This window comes from Macaca thibetana, chromosome 2 (genome assembly GCF_024542745.1).
Source record: "Macaca thibetana thibetana isolate TM-01 chromosome 2, ASM2454274v1, whole genome shotgun sequence".
Taxonomy (NCBI): domain Eukaryota; kingdom Metazoa; phylum Chordata; class Mammalia; order Primates; family Cercopithecidae; genus Macaca; species Macaca thibetana.
Genome location: NC_065579.1, coordinates 12,469,447 through 12,491,113, shown reverse-complemented (window position 1 = coordinate 12,491,113; position 21,667 = coordinate 12,469,447). Strand labels below are relative to the sequence as shown.

The 21,667-nt window shown below is 37.5% G+C and overlaps 1 protein-coding gene across 49 annotated transcripts in view; it reads left to right on the top strand.

The window, feature by feature from the left end:
- The window catches only part of ARPP21 (cAMP regulated phosphoprotein 21), a 156,861-nt gene that overhangs the window by 71,413 nt on the left and 63,781 nt on the right, over positions 1–21,667 (top strand). For 23 of the 49 annotated variants that reach the window (XM_050776774.1, XM_050776765.1, XM_050776865.1 and 20 more), the window contains 5 exons: positions 177–278; positions 6,634–6,671; positions 8,496–8,555; positions 12,562–12,794; positions 20,244–20,477. In XM_050776774.1, the coding sequence (XP_050632731.1) occupies positions 177–278; positions 6,634–6,671; positions 8,496–8,555; positions 12,562–12,794; positions 20,244–20,477 (667 nt within the window). The remainder of the gene's footprint in view (positions 1–176; positions 279–6,633; positions 6,672–8,495; positions 8,556–12,561; positions 12,795–20,243; positions 20,478–21,667) is intronic. The other 26 variants (XM_050777020.1, XM_050777024.1, XM_050777040.1 and 23 more) reach the window with 10 other exon arrangements.

Here is a 21,667-nt window from a genome sequence, read left to right as displayed (position 1 = left end):
ATGCACACACCTGGTACATGCACCCAACACAGCCTCCTCAGGGAACAGAGAGAATGAGGCTTTTCAGGCTCCATTTGTTTAAGTGAACATTTATTATTCTTCGCTGACAGTTGCTTAACCGCAGATTTCTACCAACGCAACTTGGATAACCTTCCTGATTTCTTTTTTCTGTTCAGCGAAACAGAATGCATCCATTTAGAGATGACAGACGAAGTAAATCAATTGAAGAGAGAGAAGAGGAATATCAGAGAGTGAGGGAGAGAATATTTGCACACGATGTGAGTAGTTGTTTTAATTGCCTCTTTAGTGCACTCCTTCCATCAGCAGTAAGGCTTCCTCATTCCCCAGACAGCGAGGTGGCAGGAATAAAAAGCCTGGAGCCAAAGAACAAATCAAACCGAAGAAAACTAGAGGTGATTTTGGAGAAGGATCTGGTTCAGGGAAGTGATAGAAACCTAGCCAAGGGTTTGGGCATGTTCTTAGGATGTGACTGGTGGGGACACATAGAGAGGTATGATTTTGGTCAGTGATACAGACCTTAAGTACAGAGAGCGGTTGTCAGATTTGAAGAAATGCCTTCACCTCCACATTAGCCAACAGATTACCTACCTAGGGTTGTTTTCTTTTTAATAACAACCTTGTACAGGGGAAAGAATTACAAAGAAGAAAGAATCTGTTTATCTCACACACACATCCATATACAATGAGTGTTTTCTGGGTTCTTAGCAAATACGGACATTTCATTACACTAAAGTTAGATTGTTTCTCCTCAATTCCAAATCAGATCTGTGATCAGTTTGTCAAGGGAATAATCATAAAACAAATCCCAACAACAACAAAAAAGGTTGGAATTTTTTATCTTTACCCGCTATGGTCAAGATAAAATGCAATTAATTAAACATTGAAAGGTAAAAAAAAAAAATAGAGGCTGGATTTAAACGCAAGGAAAAGGGCAAGCAACTGCCATAGCGTTTTCATTTCATGCAATCATTTAGCAACCTCCTCAAATGATGTGGGTTCTTCACCCTGCCTAAGTAGAAGTGTGAGCTCCTTTGTAAGACTCCGTGGCCAATGCTGCAAGCTTTGCTAAGTCTGGTGGAATATCTGATCTCCTGCTATGATCTGCTTCTGGAGGCCACACAAAGCCAGCCCAGAGAAGTAGGCTTCAGTGCTTGACTTGGAGGAAGACTGCTGTCCTGAAAAGTTTCAGGCCAAAGCCAGTTTCTCTGCTCTTCCAGCTGGTGCTGGTTCCTTTAATATGAAAGTGCAGGGGAGATTCAACCTCCTCCACCACTGCACTTCTTTCACGTTTATATCCCGCCCCCCCACAACCCCCGCCACCTTTCCTGAACACACTGAAATAGAATTTTGATGATTGGATAATCCAGCTAAGAGCTCTGAAATTAGGAGAGTGAGAGAGTGAGGGAAATGGAAGTTACCATAGTTGGAGGTCTGGATGCAATTTTAGAAGACTCTGCATATGGGTAGGCTACTTAGACTTTTATTATGGTCAGAATTTTAGATAATGCAAAACACAGCCTGACATATGGTGGGCCTTTAATTGTGCTTGGTGGATACAAGAATGAAGTTATGAGAGGATCTATTCCAGTCATAATAGGATAAGGATGCCTACAGTGGCCTGGGAAGTAGCATTTGCCTGTCTGAAGACCTTCATAGAGCTTCATAGAGATAATTTTTTTTGAAAGCTAATTCATTTTTTATTCTTATTCTCTCTCTCCTGCTCTTTCTCCTCAAACACACACACACACGCACAAACACACACACACACACACACACACACACACACACACATATACATTTTCCCTCACCCTCTGGTCCTGGCAGGTCAAGTAATTTATGAATGAGTTATGTTGAAAAGAAAATACAAACCCCACCTAAAATGCACAAACAATATTATGCTCTTTTTAAAGTTGTGTCACATTGCTAGACACTTGACAGCTAGGTGACAGAAAGTCTGTCACTGATGCCTGTCTGTGATGAAGATGACGCCTGTGCTGCTTATTTCATTTGCCAACTCTCAGGTCCAAAGAGAGGTCACAGGGAGACAGGGTCTGCGTGACTTTCTTTATACATTGCATTTCCCTACAACCTTGTTAACGAGATTAACAGCTGGGGATCTGGGTTGAACATTTTAGGCAAGTGTTGCTATTTGAAGCATCTGTGCCCACATGCTGTATCAACAGTTTTTAAAAAATAAAAGCACATGTAAATGTGAGAAAGCTTAAATGTCAAGCTATTGCCATAGCTTTTTTAATCCATGAAATCATTTGGCAACCTTCTTTAAAATGCTGTGGCTTCTTCTCTCTGTAGGAATGGAGGTGTGAGCCCCTTTGGTAGCCTCTCTAGTGGCCAGCTTTTCTGGCTTTACTAATTTGAGTGGAGGACCAGCCTGTTTCTAGCATGCCTTTTAACTTGATATCGTAGGGCAGGGGTTTAAATTGGCATCAGATACCCAGACTATACTTATAGAAGGGCTTGAAGGATTCAATGAAATCCCAGACATCATTTGCAAATCATGTTCATGAACATGTGTGCATTTTTTAAAGAAATGGTCCCTATTATATATCATATTCTTACAAGTTTCCATAACCCTTAAAAGGTTAAGACCCTTTCTCTTATAGGGCAAGAAACAACCAGTGTCTTTCTCTCTATCTGTATAGTTCTGCTAGAGATATGTATTCATACCACTGCTATTTTCTATGTGTTGGCTATTTATTGTCTTATAACAAAAAATTCCAAAATTTGGCAGCTGAAAACAAACAAAAAACACTCACAGTTTTTATGGGTCAGGAGTCTGGGAGTGGTTTAGCTGGGTGATTCTAGCTCAAAGTCTTACATGAGGTTGCAGTTAAGCTGTCAACTGAGGCTGCAGTCACCTGAAGGATTGATCAAGTGGTTATCTGCTTTCAAACTCTCTTACATGACTATTGGAAGGCCTCAATTCTTCACTGGCTATAGGCTGGAGATCTCAGTTCCTTACAATGTAGGCTTCGATAGGCTGTTTGGTGTCTTCATGACATGGCAACTAGCTTCCCCTAAGGAAAGTGATTTAAGAGAGAAAGAGAGAGACAGCCCAAGATGGAAGCCACAGTCTTTTATAACCTAATCTTGGAAATGATATGTCTCCCCAGCTATGTTGTCTTGGACACTCAGATCCACCTTGGAACAATGTGGGAAGTACCACACAAGGTTGTGAATATCAAATGGCAGGGATCATTGGGGGTGACTCTGTTTAAAGAGACTATTACTATATCCTCTATTGACACAAACATAAAGCCAGCACACTTTAGGGGACCTTCATCTAGTACTTCCAGATCCCCAAATGATCATTACCAGTGCCCAAATGGCTGAGGCACAAGATCATTCTTTCATAAGATGATAATTACAGTATATTAAATCAATTAGAGAACAAATGCAAAGAATCCAGCATAAGGAAACTATATTACAGAACTCTAATCTTTTTCATAGCTGGTCTTTAGTTTAGTTTCTTCATCATTTGAAAACGGAGCTAACAAAGCAGCTCTCCTTGGCAATTATTATTTAAGTAGTGGAGTTATTCAAACAGGTTCAAATATTGCTTAAATGTATTGTTTTGCTACTTGAAGTAAAAGTAGAGAGTTCAGAAATACTTCCTAGTATTTACAATTTAGCAACTGTCAAATTTATTCTAATATCAGAGACATTCTTGAATATTGTCCAAATATATCTTGGTGTCTAAGGGGCGTGTGTTTGTGTGCATGGTGTGTGTGTATGTGTGTGACAGAGAGTGATTGAGACAGAGAGAGAGAGAGAGTACTTTTGTATGCAGGCACATAAAATATGTGAGTTGCTTTGGGGATTTTCCAGAAACAAATTCAAATCCACTTTGAGAATTTTGACATCTTGAGATAAGACACATTTCTTCATTATTTGAGAACTAAATAGTTGTAAGTCAAAACAACAATTTAGAATTTAGTACCCAAATAATAAATGTATTTTTTTGTAGTCAGTATATTTGAAATGTTCTTTTTTCCTTTGGCAAAACTTTATATTTAGGCTTATTTTATGGTTAATTCTATGCAATGTAACTGACTTTGGAAAGGTTAAATTGATAAAGTAATACACTTGAGAAGGTATGTTTTGCCTGGAGGCTAATTTCTGAAGGATATTTGTGTATAAATAGGGATTCAGTGAAGAGTTCATCTGTGGTCCTCCTAGCATATGCTGGGACTCCTCTTCAGTGGGAATGGGTGATAAGGGCATGTGGTGCCACCAGAGTTGAGGGTGGGATGTGGGAGAGAACTCTATAACCCATTAAGCAAAATCATTTTTCTTCTTTTAAAAAGAAGCAAGCCTTTTATATCCAAAAATGCATATAAGTGACAGCTTTGAATGTTGCACTTAATTACTGTGACAATTTTATCTTTCTCTGCTATTAAAATTTGCAAGTTATTAATACTACTTTAAAAAAAGTTTATTTTCATCAGCTACTGAATCACAGCCCATAACCATATCTATCTTATTTATGAAAATGTAGTTGAGGGGATAATGAGATAATTTTTAAGAAACTTTCCAAAGAAATCAGAAAAATACTCGAGATGTTATTGGGAAAGGTATTTTTTATTTAAAAAAAAAAAAATTTGAGACAGGGTCTCTGTTGCTTGGAGTACAGTGGCATGATCTCGGCTCACTGCAACCTCTAGCTCCTGGGCTCAAGTGATTCTCTCACCTCAGTCTACCAATAGCTGGAACCACAGGTGTGCACCACCATGCCCTGCTAATTTTTGTATTTTTTGTAAAGACAGGGTTTCGCCATGTTGCCCAGGCTGGTCTCGAACTCCTGAGCTCAGGCGATCTGCCTGCCTTGGCCTCCCAAAGTGCTGAGATTGTAAGTGTGAGCCACCACTTTGGCATGGGCAAGGTATCTTTTACTTACTTGTATCTTACTTTTTAATACAGAGTTTGGGGTTCTTAACTTTTCCCCTGATGCTATTACATTGAGTCTGAAGAGGTCACTATGTCTTTAATTAACTCCTTCAGAGAAATAGAGTCTCAATAATTCCAATATCCAGACAAAACATTATAAACACAATCAACTGGTTTCCAATTATGAGAGCTGAAAAGTGGCAACGTATAAACTCATAATGTATATCTGAGCTAACCTCACTTTCTTTTACATACCTTACTTAACTCCAGCCAATAGTAAAACCAAATTAAAGGAAATAAAAGAAGTCAGGACATTTAGTGTACTGTAAAGAGCCCTTCATAGGAATGCCAATGGCACATCATTTTTCCTTGTTTCCCTTTCATATATAAATGTCAAGATTTTTAAAAAGGTATTTTCCAAAAAGCTTTACTTTTAATTGTCTCTTTTTGCTTTTTCTTAAATGAGGTTTTCGCACACTTGAAATTCAGGATGCATGTTAAGTGCAGAAAGGTTAAAGGATAAACTATTCTAGAGACACCTTCACTGAAATGCTCATAACACTGAGGAAACCCCATGTCTAAATCTAGCCCTTTGACTTAATGGAAGGAAATTATTTCTCTAGCAAAATGAAAATAGAAACCAATATTCTGCTTGCCTCTCAGAAGTGGTTACATTAGCAGAAACTTTTAAGTCAATAATTGGTTATTGAAAGGTTATTATTACTTCTTTAGCTTTATTTTATCTTAAAATTGACCTGTTAAGTTTCTGTTTATCCCTTTAACAGGTCATTTATTCATCATTTGGAAAATCTACATATATAGCAGGATGTGTATTTATTTATGTTTAGAAACTCAAGTACTTTGGAAATGGTTTTGTGTTACTTCCTAAATACAGTCACCCTATTATAGGATCACACCACCATATCTTGTCTAGACTTCTCTTTTCTATTTGTTTAAATTTAATTTGATCCACCTTTCCTCAGCATGTAATAGTAATGGATTTTATCCTCCCTACATTGTGCATAAACACAAGATAGTAGAGAAATGAATGTTCGGTGAATAGAAGCTAAGAAGAAAGTCATTGATTTTCTATGTGAAAAACTGGAAAATATTAGATGGAGCTTGATTTTTTTTAATTAGCTTGTCTTCTGGCCTTCCCCTCTTACTTAAGAATAATAATTGATGGCATTTCTTCAATTTTGAGAGTCTTGCAGTCAATGTCTTTATTTCGTGAGAGTTTATCATTACCAGGTAATAATTTCAGGATTGTAGCTTTATGGCTCTCCCATTCTTAGGTGGATCGTATGGAGTTTGCATGCTCTGCTTTGATTTGAACCCTTTCCCTTGGCTTTTGTTGGTTGGTGGCTGCAACTCTGCAGCTCCAGAAGAAACCACTAGCTCAGAATCCGACGGCCACACGTTTCTCCAGCGGTTTCATTCACATTTCTCTTCTTCCGACCTCCATGCCGAACAGACTAAACCTAAAATCCGGAGACGCCCTGAAGGAAAAATACCCTATGCGGCATGAGAATTGCTTACTTTTCTAATCCTAACCTACCTTTTTCCTTTTTTATTTCTATCTTTTGTACCTATTTTTCTTAATTCTTTTCCCCTATGAGGGGCAAATTAGTTTTAAAATCAGGCAGGTATTTGGGATCCCTCAGCATATCCAGAACGTCTGATCCAATGCCTTTTTTTATTTTTCAGTCAGTTTGCTCCCAGGAAAGCCTTTTTGTGGAAAACAGGTAAAATAAAATTTACTTTTCCCTGTCTTTAGAGGAACAACGTCTGTCATGTGTGTCCTGTATATTCATAAATATATATCCCATATATAAGTGTGTGCTTGAATATATGTATTAGCAAATACATATATCTATGCGTACACACATATATATTCACATGTTTATGTTATTTAACACATCTAAAAATTATCTAATTTGGAAAAAGTTTTCCCTCAGTTAATTCCAAACAGAATTGTAAAAATTTTTCTCATTTAAAGTCTCAATTTCCGGTCCTTGCAAAGGTAAACTTCCTATTACCTTCACCAGGCATTAATAATAATAAATATTGAGACATCACAGGAACTTGCAGTTTCATTGGCTTATTTAGCAGTCCGCTGGAAGCATGCATATATTTGGTATTGTTGGCCACTTCCTGTGCCCTATAATGATATATAGCTATACAAGTAACGATTGGAATAATATTCTTTCCAGTTTTTTTATTCTAAACAATCTATTCATCTTCATAAAAGACTTGACCTTGAAAATCTTATCTAAACTGGCCTAGATTTAGCAGTGTACCTGGCATAGGAGTTAGTAGGGGGAGGTAGCTGTAAAATAAATGGGTTATAACATTTAAAGAAAATCTTGGAGATAAGAGCAAAATTTTTCAAACTTAATATACACGCTTCAAAAATCATTCTAAATTGACATATATATTAAAATACCCCATTGATTTAATTGCAGATACTCAGGGCAAATTAAGGAATCCACATTAACTGCACTAATCACATTTAAGAGGCATCAAAATGGGCAACTTGATTGGAAAATATGGTGTCTATAAATAAAGTGGTGGTTAATTTTATTTCAGGGGTTTGCTTAATGGGTATTCCTATACCATTGATTAAAATGGATACTGATTAAATGCCAGTACTCAGAGAAATTTAAACTGGGCATTAAAGATGATTGGCTTTAAAAATTCCATCATTCATATTTGCAGTTGGAAATCTTCAAGTAAGGTGACTAAACCCCTTAATAGAATAATCTCTTTTAGAAGAGGAGATAAAATTGAGAAACACATAAAAGGGATTCACAGAAAACTTCAAAGTCCATATATATTTAGAGAAATATTCCCTGTTTACATTAAAACCAATCATCTATAAGCATTGACATCTTGCAGGTGATTCTAAAGGATTCCAAAAATACTCTATCTTTGCCAAAAAGATTAAGTGAGCATTTACAATTCAGATTCATGGGAAACCTTATCCTCTAGTCTCCTAGCCAATGATTTTCACTGTCTTCCTCCCTATTCTTACCCATTTACATTTGAGTATCCCTTATATTATATTGGATTATATTCAACGTTACAATAATTGGTCACATATATATGTATTGCATATGTTAACAGGTCTTGATGGTCCTGGAAACCAAAAATCGAATTAAGTGACTTCCCCCAAAAATAAATACATTTCTTGGATACCGACCTCTGGAATGCCAGTATTTCATTATCCCAAAATATAAAGAATAGTTTTAATATATTACTCTAAAAAACACTACTAATATATGTAATTAAATCTCTATTATATCTATATCAATCTCTTTTCTCCTTTTCTATTCCCTCTACTTCCTCTTTCCTTCCTTTCCCCTTGCCTAGCATCAATGTCTTAATCCTAGGGTAGAGATCTTAATCCTATCAAACTGCCATTAATTTATTATGGCAAAATTCAATATCGTGTAAAGAAATCTTTGTATGGGATTGATTTGTGCTGTAGTAGAGTACACATCCATTTAACACAAGGCATTTAGTACCCTTAGGTTTTATATCATAAAAATCATGTTTTTCATTTCCAGTAGGCTCTTGGAAGACAGTAACATATGCAATGAGACCTATAAGAAAAGACAGCTGTTTCGGTTGGTATGGTTTACTTTCTTAAACTGTTTTTTTCAGATTATGTGGTAGAATCAATGTTCAATATTAGTGTACTTGTGTAAAAGATATCTGTTTATTTTTTAAAGTCCAGTTATTTCTTTGTAAATCTTATTACATAGCTAGTATGGAAGTCATACTGGGTAGTATGAGATATGCGACTGGCAATCTCTCACTTTGTCTGCAATTCATTAGGGTTCTTCTAGTTTTCTGCTTTTCCGGGGCTAACTTTGGTAGCACACTGTTTTAATTTTCCCAAATTAACTTTAGTAAATTACTCTGAGTTAAATTTTCCCTGACAGATTGCAACTGTACGTACATTCTCAACACTGGAAAATAAATCAATGATAGCCCTATTTGGGTAACTAACTTTTAATTTTATCTGTTATAATATTTGAAACAGTGTGTTTTCAAGGGTGAATTTTATTTCTAAAGAAAGATATGAGATTCCTTCCAATTATAATGACCTACTTAAATTAAAATCTCTGTGGGCTAAGGGGAAAGGATGATAATTTTTTTTTAAGTTCTATACTAGACTAGAAGCTCTATGAAAGCAGAGGGACCATACCCATTTTCTCACTGCTCTATTCAATGTATATCTGACATTGACATCCATTGTAGAGCAAAGTGTGCACAGTACTATAAGTATACTCAGTATCCACTATATATATTTAATGTGTTAATGTGTTTACGAATGTTAGGATTTACCTCCATTGTAGGAATTATTACAAGAACAACAACAACAAAAACTCTTACCCGCTTGAAAGAAAATACTAAGAAAAGTAGATGAATGTTGAAAGAGTGCGTTTTTGCAATAAGTCTGGACTTTAGAACTCATTATGAGTAAAGTTAATTTATCCTATACTTTGATTGAAACAAAAAACAGAAGCTTCTTTTTGGACTTCCCTCACTTTTCCAGATTGAACTATGAAGTTTATGAAATCTTCCTTATGTATCATTAGACAATGAATTTTCTTTTTCACACTTGAAGATTTAAGAAAATAACTTTGCACTTCTTTTGAAAACTCAGAGAAAAGCTAAAATTTACCATTACTCCTGTGCTCACACACTATGACCTAGTTTGTTTAGGCCAATATAGATAAAACATGGGTTCTTGTCCCCTAAAGGCCAATTAGTTTTACATAATCCCAAATCTGTCCCCAAGCTAGATCTACCATATACTCAGGTTAGCCATCCCAAATATGGATTTCATCACTCACCCAAATCACCAAGAACAGAAACTCAGAAAGGTAACTTAGCACAAAGTCATTCACACAATTGTAAAAGCAATTCAAGATATACATCATCCTTAACCTGTGCAAAAAAGATACATTTAGACATGAAAAATAAATATTTTCAGTTGTGTTAATCAGCACAGAAGCAGAGCTTAAAAGATATGCTTTATAACTACCTTGGGATGAAGTTCTAGTTACTTACAAGAGGGCCAGCTCCAATGACCAGATATCTCATTACTACCGTCTTCCTGGATTCCAGTAGGCGAGGACCAAGACTGGGCTTAGGAGAGAAGGGAAGACACCTGTGCATGTGGTTTTCTACAATGCCTATGATCCCACACCCAAACAGATTTGGAATTCAATACGGGACCTCACTTCACCGCTGTTAAGATGATAGTGCAGTATAAAGTAGAGACGTACAAAATATATTTTAATGTATAAATACCTAGGAATCATAAATTAGAATTAAACATTATTTTTGAATCTCATTAATGCTAACTCCCTAAAGCGGCAACTTAAATTTTCATTTTTAAATGCACAGATTATGGCTTAGGACAGTGATTTGAGCTAGTGAGGTACAGGCAGAGAAGTTAAAGAAATCTTAGGTTGCCTTATTGAGCAGGCGATGTGGCATAAGTTTAAAGGAGCTTCTCATAGCTCTAAAAAAAAGCTCTACAAGGGAGAAAGGTATAGACTAAAACACACTAAATTGAACCCAGAAATAGTGGTGACTGCCTTCTTTACCCAAAAGGCTCAATCACACAGGTATTTACAGGAAGTCTGGATTCCTGCCATGGAAGTGCAGAGTTCATGGCTAAAGAGATAATTGAAGCAGAATTAGTAATGAGAACAAGAGATCACCCTCATATGGAGAGCTTCCATCTCACGCATCTTGTACTCTGAGGCTAAGCACCACTCCCAAATCATCAAGCCAGTGTTTTTCTATAATAAATATTTTAAATTAGCTGCAAATGAGATTATTGTCACATTTCTGGTGCATTCACAGTTGCTAAATAATGATTTTGCTAGAGTTTGTAAAAGACAGTTTGACATAATCATGATTATGGGAGAAGAATGAAGTTGAATTTGGAGATTTAAAGAGAAGACAATCAGAAATGGAACACCAAGCCATTGAAAAGGCTATTCATTTCTCCGCTCTATCTCCCATGGCTTTCTTGAATTTCAAAGGAGTTTAAGAGGTAAAGCCACCTGGTCATTGGTGAAGGTCTGGTCGTTCATACCTACAACTTGGTTTTCATCAAGTGGTTCTTATTTCTAAAACCAGTCATCCCTGTGGTACTGAGAACAGAGAGAATGTTTGTAAAATACTAATAGAGGATGGCAGGGCACTGAGTATTTTCATCTAACCTTCCACTCGAAAGTGCTTTTTGTTTTGTGAAAATTCTGTACCTCTTCCTCCCTTTGCTTTACAAAGTTCCTGTCACAAATCAATTATTTCATTTTTATTTCTTGGATCCATTTACCTTCTTATGTTTGGCTGAAATAAAAGAAAAAGTTGAGTGAGTAAATTTAAAGCAACACTTAAATTTTTCTTTGTAGTCTGTACAATTTTGTCAGTGAGTATTTCAATCACATGTGTGCACTTCAAACATCTCAACAGCACATTATTGTCTTTAAAATATTTTTCAATGAAGCTACCAATGACATCTGAGAGATTTGAATCAAGGCTTAAATATGCCGCATTGCGAATATGAATTAGGTGTTATATTTACTGATCGAGATTTATATTCCCTTTACTTATTTATAATCCATTAAAATCTTAAGGTATTTTACTGATGCATTATTTTTATCTTCAAAGAAATCTTTGAATTTATTAACAAAGTTATGCTTTAGACAGATTGGAAACCAATGAAAGTGCAAATTTCATCAATTTTCTCTATAAAGCACATGTAACTTTGCATATTTCTGAGAGATACTCTAAAGTCTTCAAACTTCATTTCTGACTATTGGATCTCTTCCTTTTTCTATTTGAAGTTTGAACAATTGTGTTCTTTCACCTGAGGAGCTTTTTTTGTTATTTCCATTGTTCCCCTTGGAAAGTTTTGTGTCAGTGTATAGTGTTTACACTGTTGTTATTTTCAAAAGTTTTTCTACATGAAAAGAATTAAAGGGTTCTTTCCTCTGACCATGAAGGTTAAACTCTGGGCAAAATTCTTACCATAGGTTAACAGAGTAATTTCCGTGATTTCTACACTATCTGTCAAAGCCTTGGTGATTTCAGATGTGTATCTCATAAAGCTGGAATATGAATTAACAGCTTCTCTGGATCTGTGTGCATTTTTCCATTGACAATTATTTTGTGCTAAAGAGAGAGGAAAAGTCTCCTTTGGTGGGAGTTACTTTTAGAATCATTGAAGATCACAATTACTTCTGAACATTAATTAATTATTGATTTGAGTCAGGAGAACTTATCCCCCTACTCTCTTTGCAAGAAAAATTAACAATTACATTTTATACCATGTCTTTCTAGTTGTTTCTCCTTCACCGACAGAGGGATCATGTGACATTTCTAGGTTTGGTTTTTCTGTTAGTAACCTGTGTGTTATGTGTGATGTTATGTCTATACATCATCAAAGTATTTGTAACACTGGGAGGCAACTGGTTTAATGAAAAGGGTTGGTAGGAAGGGTCTTGTGTGGATGACCTTCCAAGGAAAGCCTTGCTGTGTGCCTACCCACACCATTCACGTAAGGTAATCCTGTCCCTGTGCATCTTTCTGGTGGTCATACTCCAGGGGCAACAGAGATGGCTCGGGGAGAACATCCGGGAGTCGACAGAGCAGCTCAGAAAATGAACTCAAGTGGTCTGACCACCAAAGGGCCTGGAGCAGCACAGACTCCGACAGTTCCAACCGCAATCTAAAGCCCGCCATGACCAAGACGGCGAGTTTTGGGGGCATCACGGTGCTGACCAGGGGTGACAGCACTTCCAGTACCAGGAGTACCGGGAAGCTGTCCAAAGCAGGTAGTTAGTACTGAATGTGTTTATGTCCTGTGGTATTTTTTGGATTCTACACAAGCCATATGGTCACCATGCCCTCTGACTTTCAGTTGACTGATAATGATGATATTAATCACAGGGATAGCTGGAAAGAAGGTACAATTTAAATAGGCTACTGTCTCTTTCCAGTTATGTGCCTAGGTCAAGTTATTAACCTCTCCAAGCTTCAGTTTTCTAATCTATAAAATGTAGGTTATGTAATGCTATTCAAACCCAGCTCAGTAGACTTAGTGTTTGTGTATTTAAGTACTTAAGTTTACTTACCTAATTTAAATTTACTCAGTAAACTTAAGTTTAAATTGCATTATTTATATAAAAATGATTACCGTGGCACTTGCATTACAGTAACTACCTAGCAAAAGTTTGCTATTGCTTTTAAATTTAATAATATTAATTATTCCTTAAAAACACACTGTACAATAATTATAATATTAATAGCTTTTGTTCTTGCATTGGAAGGCTGTTAGTACGATCCTGGGCCTGTTTTTTTTAACCATCCTGTGCCTCTGTTTTCTTCACTTGATAAATAGAAATAATAATAGTACCTATATTGTAGAAATATTATGAAGACTAAAAGAGTCAGTATACACAAGGCAACTTGAATAATGTCTGACAAGTTATAAGCTCCCAATAAACTCTACCTTTATTCATTTTTGTTATTGCCATTTAATATTTGCACCCCTGCTTTGCAGATAAGACAGGTGAGTGTCAGAAAGGTTTAGAATTTCCAGGTTACCAGGTGCTTGTATCTTTTTTTCCAAGCGAAGCAAATAACGTGATTCTGAAGTAGGTTGTTCAAGTTTGCATGAACAGTCTTTGGAAGGTGAGTGATAATGAGAGATCTAGGAGAGCCATTAACTTGAAACAACTTTAAACTGATGGAAGCATACACCACGATGCTTACATGAGTCTGCAAAATGCCCTCATGGTCTGCCATTTCTAGCTCTTCTGTCTCCCAAAGATTATTCTCTATTGTTTTTGAATTATTTTCGAATGTTCACAATTAAAGTACTTCCTAAAATCTCAGGAAGGTGACAAATGACCGTTCACTGGCACTCCATGAGCTGAAGTTGGTGATTTTAGTATGTAATTGTTTTTGCTTTGTTTTGGTTCTGTCCTAGAAAATCAAATACCCTGACACTCTCTTGGGTGGGGGGGTTGAGAGTTGTGATTCCGTCGTATGCTCTGGGTGACAGATTGTACAGGTGGAGCATTCAGGATCCTGAAGTGACAGGTGAGTGGGAGGCCAAGGCAGGAGTGGGATGAAGAATGGAGAACCCCAGTTAGAGTTTAGACACGGGCTGCCCTGGACTGTGGATATTTTCCCAATTAAACTTTACACTCATGTTAGGTCCTAGGGGTTCCCCACCTCCATGCAAAATCTGGGTTCATTTGCTGATGGTTTAACATAATTAGGTTGTTGACAAATTCCTCCTAAAAATTATCGCACATTTTTCTATATAAGGAGAAAGATAACAGCATTTAGTTACAGTCACTACATAATACACACACCCTGATTCTCAGAAAGATTCAGATGGGTTCACACTGCCTCTCTGCAATTTTTATTCACTAATTGGTGAGTTCTTGATTTCTTACTCTAATTAATTGCTCTCATATTCCACTATTGTAGCAACCGAAGTAAAGAAAATCCACTGTGGTACACTTGAGCTCTTGTAAACTAAGATAGGTTTAATAGTTTTAAATTTCCTTAAGATGCGAAAACCAAGTACTTTAAATGGTGCACTTAAAAATTCCAGCACACCAAGAGAGCTCTTAAAATTTTTAAATTAATAGTCATTCTCCATGCACCAACCCCCAATCGCTTCCAAAGCAAAGCTCTTTGGAAACATTTAAAACACTTCAAAAATGTTAAAATGCCATGTTCTTTGAAGAATGATTAGAGATTGTAAGTGCTTCAGATTTTTTGTTCTTTTAATCTAAGTGTCTCCATTTGAAAACTTGTCAAAGTGCAGGCATGGAAAGGGAATAAAAACTTAAAGAAGATCAAGGTAGGATGTCAAAACAAACTTACAATTTCCCAAGATGGATTGATGAAGCAAAGCTGTCAGTTTTGCTGTCATGGAGCTTCAGAAGAGCACCAGTTTTCAGTTTTCTACCTAATTGTTCACAGTGGAATTGCAAACTTTTTTTATGACCTTTTAGAAACCAAGTCTGGAGTTGTGACATTTAAGTTACTCTTCTCCTCTTCTGAGAACATAGATTCTAGCTTTAAATAGATAATAATGAGACTTTTTCCATGTTGGAAACACGTTTTCCTACATTTTGGAAGGAAGCATATTACCGAAGTATGAATGTACAAGCACATTCTCTTGAGGCCTGGGCTGTCCACCAGATGCCCAGCATACATTTGTGGAGGGAGATGATGTGATTGTATCCTCCTTACCGAAAGCACTTGAATGATACCTGCGCGGCAACCTCAGCTGTTTTTTGTTAACAGCAATGTGGTTGAGAAATAAGAGTATGACATCTGTTGCTTACCACATTGGCCTAGCTATACTGTCACTATTGTTCCCCCATCTGGATCTTCAAAGCAGGGTTTCTCAACTTTAGCTCCATCAGAATCACCCAAAGGACTGGTTAAATCCCAGACTGCAACACTCACCCACAGAGTTTTTCTGAGCCTGAAGGTCTAGGATGGGGCCTGAGAATTTGCATTTCCAACAAGTTCCCAGTTGATGCCGATGCTGCTTGCCTGGGAGCCACACTTCAAAAACAACTGCTCTAGAGAAATGAAATGTTCTTTTTTTGTTTGTTTTAATGATTTTAGGTGGTCTGGCTTGTTGTTTTCTGGATGCAGGGCTATTCCTGCTATTGTCACATTCCTTGCCTACATCCTAGAGTATTTTTTGATCCAATGCAAGACACCCCGTGTTTCTACCACTTCCTTTTCTTTGTCTTTATCTTTATTACTACATTAATACATCCTGGACATTCTCTTCCTTCTTGTAATTTTGGAAGCTTTAGATTATTCTACTGAACACTGACCCCCTGAATCTGGAAATATTTTCTTGAATTATATAATTCAGAAATAAAACTTTTATGATTTGTGGTCCTCGTAAAAGAAAAAATGCAGAAGATATTGCAGGCAAAAGAGAATTTATTCATTATTATTGCAACAGGGATCAAGACTATGATCTTTCTCTTTAGAGAGAACTGAGCCCCACTGAATCAAAAAGCAGGAGAGTCTTCAAGCACTGGGGTGAGCTAGTGGCAAAATTTTGGAGGACATTATAGAGGAAATTGGGTGATGTGATTAGGCTATATGTGCTTGCTAATTGGTGCTGTGGAAGTTAGGCTCCTATCCTCCCACAGAAATTGAGAGATAGGGGCTCTATTTTTCATGAGGATTAGATTTCAAATGGATGGCTCCCAGGTACTTAAGAAGGACCTCCATGGATTGTAAAAGTGGCTAGAGGCTAGGAGATTTACATCTCAAAGGGGCATAAATGCTGTAAGGATAGGGAGGTGAGGAGCCTCTAGTCTAGAAGAAACCAATGAAAAGTTTGGTCAAGCTGAGGGGAACATTAAGGTCATCTTCCTTACCATTGCTCACCATTTAGTCTGGTACCTTATATTTTACAAAAGGGTATGTTGAGGTCTAAAGTAGCCACTTCCTGAAGAAAGCACAGCTAGTAAGTGGCAGAACTGGAATTAAAACCCAGTATCCTTCCTCCATGGGAATGTTTCCTCTGCTCCAAGGGAATCTGCCTATGTCCTTCCCCTTCTGCCCTGTCCTTTCCTGGTTTTTCATTTTGTTTTGCCTTGTGATCTCCTTTTCTATCTTTTGTCATGTTTCCCAGTTTCTGTTTTTCTCTTGAGAGTTCACCTGAGTCTCTCACCCAGCCACTCGGATATCTTCTTTTTTCTCCTCCCTGTGTCTACCCATTAGGGTTCAGCTTCAGTTTCTGAGCTTTCCACTGTGAGTAGCGTGGAATTTTCATCTAGTATCTCCTAGAACTTCGCACAGGCTTGGCCAGGGCCCTGGCCCCCATCTGGGCCTTGCTTAAATGATAAGAAGATGAACATGACCTATAGGCTTAGAGAGCCATCTGTGGAGTCAAGTTGCCTGGGTTTGAGCGCAGATTCTACCACACGCTGAGCTTTGGGAAATTTATTTAACATATCTGAAGATCAGTTCTCATCTTCAAAGTGAGGCTGCTGTAAAAATTAGCATAGACAACTCATGTAGAGAAAGTAGCACAGTGCTTGTCACATAGGCATACTGTATAAATATTTATCATGGTTATCATTAAACCTCTGAAAAAAGGAAACCAGAAATTCTTTTCACTCTCAGGCATTCTAAATCTTAAAAGTTCTCAAATGTCAATTTCATTTTTTAAAAAATCTTTGAACACGTCTAATCCTGTGCCTTTTACTAGCATTTGTGTTTTATCACAGAACAACACCGGCTATGTGTGGAATATGGCTCTCCCTGGCCTTGGTGATTGATATTCAAAGCCAATCAGAATGGCCAGTTACTAAATCCTGGCTGTATGTTGATTGCTGAGTCATCCTTTTGAAGAGGTTTGACTTTATTTTCATCTTTGCACATGCAGAGAATTTAAGCCAAATTTAGGTTTCCTTCCTTTCACCTGTGAAATCAAATCATTTACATAGTCTTCTCATTTCTCCTGTTGACGCTGTTTCTTTTCCCCCAGGTAAGGGAAGGGTATACTATTGTAAATCAGTGATTAATGGCCATCCTTCTAAAGCCAAAATTAAATTACTCTTTGGATTGGATTGTGACACTTCAGTCTGTCTGCATCAACCCATCCTTCCTAACACACACACCCATGCCATCACTAGCTTACAGTTCAAATCTGAGTTAGGACGTGCTCCCTTGGCCCCAACTATTTTTCGGTGCCTAGCCCCTCAATCTGGAGATGAGCTGACTCATGTTTGTATAACATTAAATCCCTGGGTACAGGAGGTTTTGTTGAATTATTTATGTTGTTGCTGTTGACTCTAGTGTCAAATGTGTAACGTAGCATCAAATATACATAGCAGGTCCATAAACACACACTACAGTCTGCATTGGGAATATGACCACAGAGTCATAATTTCAGTGATACAGCCTCAAAACTATTATTAGCATTTTCAATATTGTTTTTACATTTTTTACTTTTTCTCCGCATGCCTTATTCAGAGCCCCATCAGCACTCTAAACTACTTCAATGGAGCATCCTGAATTGACATAAAACTATCGTTAGTAATAAGCAAGTCATGGGGAAAGCAGAGAAGATGCCCAACTGAGAACACTTGTGACAGGTCATGGTATATGCATATGTACAATTTCAAGAGGTAATGTGGGGTCGTGGTTAAAGCTTGAGCTACAGATCAGTCTGCATAGACCAAATTCCAGCTCTGCCATTATCTAGCTATATGAGCTGACCTGAGTTACCTAACTTCCTTATGCGTCAGTTTCCCTATCTGTAGAGGCAGTATTAGTTATTATTTAAGTGTTTATTCAAGTTCTTACACATACTAAGTTGTCAATAAATATTATCGTTCTCCTAAAAATTATCATGCTCTCCAATTGCCCCTCTTCTCTGCACTTACATATTATGTTCCTATCACTTATTTTAAAAGAACTTCAGTTTAATTTAAGGGCATATTTTAGAATCTTGAAAAGAGTGTTAGTGATGGATTCTATATTTTGACTTTAATGATACATAAGAACATATTTTTAATAACATAATTAATGGTGTAGGCTGATTATTTAATCAACTTTGTGTACTACATTCTTGCAACCTATGATATTACCCAAGTAATCTATTAGTTTGAATTTGCAGTAATATAAATTTTACTTAGTGCATTTTCTCTTGGCTGCTCTGGTTAATACCTAGTGCCCAGGAGAGCTGTGGTTAAGGATACTAGGGCTGCTTGTCTCTTGCTGTAGTGAAATGCCAGTGAGTGCCCAGTGGATATATTGGGATATGTTTCTACTTTTGTCCATAATGGTGAGACAGAAGAGATTGTTAGATTCACCTTAGCGGCTTCTGCACACTGTTCCTGTTACCCATGCGTTTGAAAATTCAGAATCCATAAACATCACAATTATTTTACTATTCTGTGTCATCTAAAGGATATTCAGTCATTATAAGGCCAAGCCCTCTTTGGTCCACCTTTTAGCCATATTAATAAGACTTCTTCAAATATGTAAAATTCAGTACAATATCATTAACACTTAAATATATTACATTAATAATAATACCCACCATCTATTTAATTCCTTGCTTTTCTGTCTTTCTCTCTTTCTCTCCTTCTCTCCTTCTCTCCTTCTCTCTTTCTCGCTTTCTCTCTTTCTCTCTTTCTTTCTTTCTTTTTGACGGAGTCTTGCTCTGTCACCCAGGCTGGAGTGAAGTGGCACCATCTCAGCTCACTGCAACCCCCGCCTCCCAGGTTCAAGCGACTCTCTTGCCTCAGCCTCCTGAGTAGCTGGGACTACAGGCGCATGCTACCACGCCTGGCTAATTTTTTGTGTTTTTAGTAGAGATGGGGTTTCGCCATGTTGGCCAGGCGGGTCTCGATCTCCTGCCCTTGTGATCCACCCGCCTCAGCCTCCCAAAGTGCTGGGATTACAGGCGTGAGCCACCGCGCCTGGCCCGTCTTTTTTGGTTGTTTGTTTAAATCGTTAATATCTGAAGTTTCAGCTTTACACACAAAAACAATAACATTCAATGGTTTAAAGTTGCCCCTGGTCAGATGGTTAGAAAAAGTCAGAGTCCTGATTCGTCTGTCTCTGCCTGACACTCAATCACATTCTCCCAAACCATGCCACTCCTTAAAAGAGATCCTATTTGATTTTGAAATGTGTTTGCTCTTATACACTATGCTCCCAGGTCTTCTACTCACACATGAAGGTAACAGATTATTTATGACTAGGCCCCTTCAGACTTCAGCTGTATAGGTGTCAGAGAACCAGTACTTCAGAACCATGCACACAAACTTCTTATCTCAAGGCTCTTCCTTAAGGTGCAGTATCTTTAACCTCTATCCCAGTCATTCTATTCATATTATTTCAGCTTAGTAAGACATTTCCATGATACTAATTACTTGGGGATATACGATGGAGTTTTCAGGTACTGAGTTCAGAGCTTTAGGGTACCCTTTACCAGTTTATCACCCTAGTAGTTTGTGAAAAGGCTGAGAGAGAAAGTTCTCATTCTTAATTCTTCTTTTCCCAGAAAATTGACACATCTGAAAAATATGTAGCAAATATTTCAATAAAATATGAGGTCAAAATATGGGAGGGGCATTAGTTAATCTAGTCCTACAGCATGAGTCTTGAATTCTTTAATAATGCGTCACAGAAAAGTGAGCAGTTAGACTCAGATTGGTGCTTTCTCTCATCTCTGTATGTTGAATGATTTCTTGATTGTATCCCTATGCCAGGTTCTGAGTCTTCCAGCAGTGCAGGCTCCTCAGGATCGCTGTCCCGCACCCATCCACCTCTCCAGAGCACACCTCTAGTCTCAGGCGTGGCAGCTGGCTCTCCAGGCTGTGTGCCTTATCCAGAGAATGGAATAGGGGGCCAGGTTGCTCCCAGCAGCACCAGCTACATCCTCCTTCCACTTGAAGCTGCAACAGGCATCCCGCCTGGAAGCATCCTTCTTAATCCACACACAGGTGAGTTACTACCTGCTTTATCAGGGATACAAGGCTTTCAGAAGTTTGTTCTTACGTTTGATCTTATGAATTTGCTAGCAGGTATTCTGAAAATTCCTGAACAGGAAAGCTAGTTGCATGAACTGTTATGAAGCATTTTTGTTTAGAAAGAGCAGATTTATAGCAGTATCTATACCTCCATATTTATATCTTCCTATCAATATTTATATTGATTTGTAGATATAGATACTTCCAGAAGCGTCCACTTTTCTTTTTTCTTTTACTACGATGTCTCCCATGCATGCTTAAGAGCTAAGATGAGAGAAAATGGTGTGATGAGTTGGGATATAGTAATTAAAACTTTGTGTTTCTCCGTCTAAATCCCCAATTAGCTTGTATTATGTCAAAAGGGTTTTTGCATCCAAGGATATTTCTGGAATTGAAGTATCAATTGAGATATATAGTGACCATTAACTCTAGAAGTTGCTTTTTAACCTTAGAACTTCAGCCAGCTCCTATGAAAGGAATAAGAAACAGTGGTGGTGAAGAGAATACAGAGAGAAAATTCTTGTGTATTTTAGAAATGTCAGGCTTACACTGATTTTGTTGGGTTTTAGAAAATTGTTCATGATCATAGTTTCTTCCACGATGAATGGCCATTGGTTCTTTAATTTTGCATTTTTCTAGTGGGTCAGTTAACTTCCACATTGATTTCAAAAGACTGAGGGCTTTGAGATTCGCACATCAGCAAAAGAACTCGGGAACATCTGCTTATATGCGGGGAAAACTACTCAACCTGGGGCATTTTTGTCTCTGTCGCCAAAGCCATTTGGCATTATCTGGAGACATTTTGATTATCATGATCTGGGGAGAACAGGGCTGCTATTGGCACCCAGTAGGTAGAGTACAGAAATGCTGCTAAACAGCCCCCAACGCCTAGGACAGACTTCCACAGCAGAAGATTATCTGGAACAAAATGTCGGTGGTACCATGGCTGAGAATCCCGACTTACAAAGCTTGACATTGACTAGTCACTTCTTAGGACGTCTTTATTAGGGACCGGCAATAAATGGAGTTGTCTTGAAAGAGATCTGAAGTTTGGTTTAGATCATTCCAGACTATTTCTTCAATTAGCTAAACTCGAAAATGCAAAACTGGGTAAGTATCTCATAAAAATGATCTGACTCAGTCTTCTCACAAATGTAGTGCTA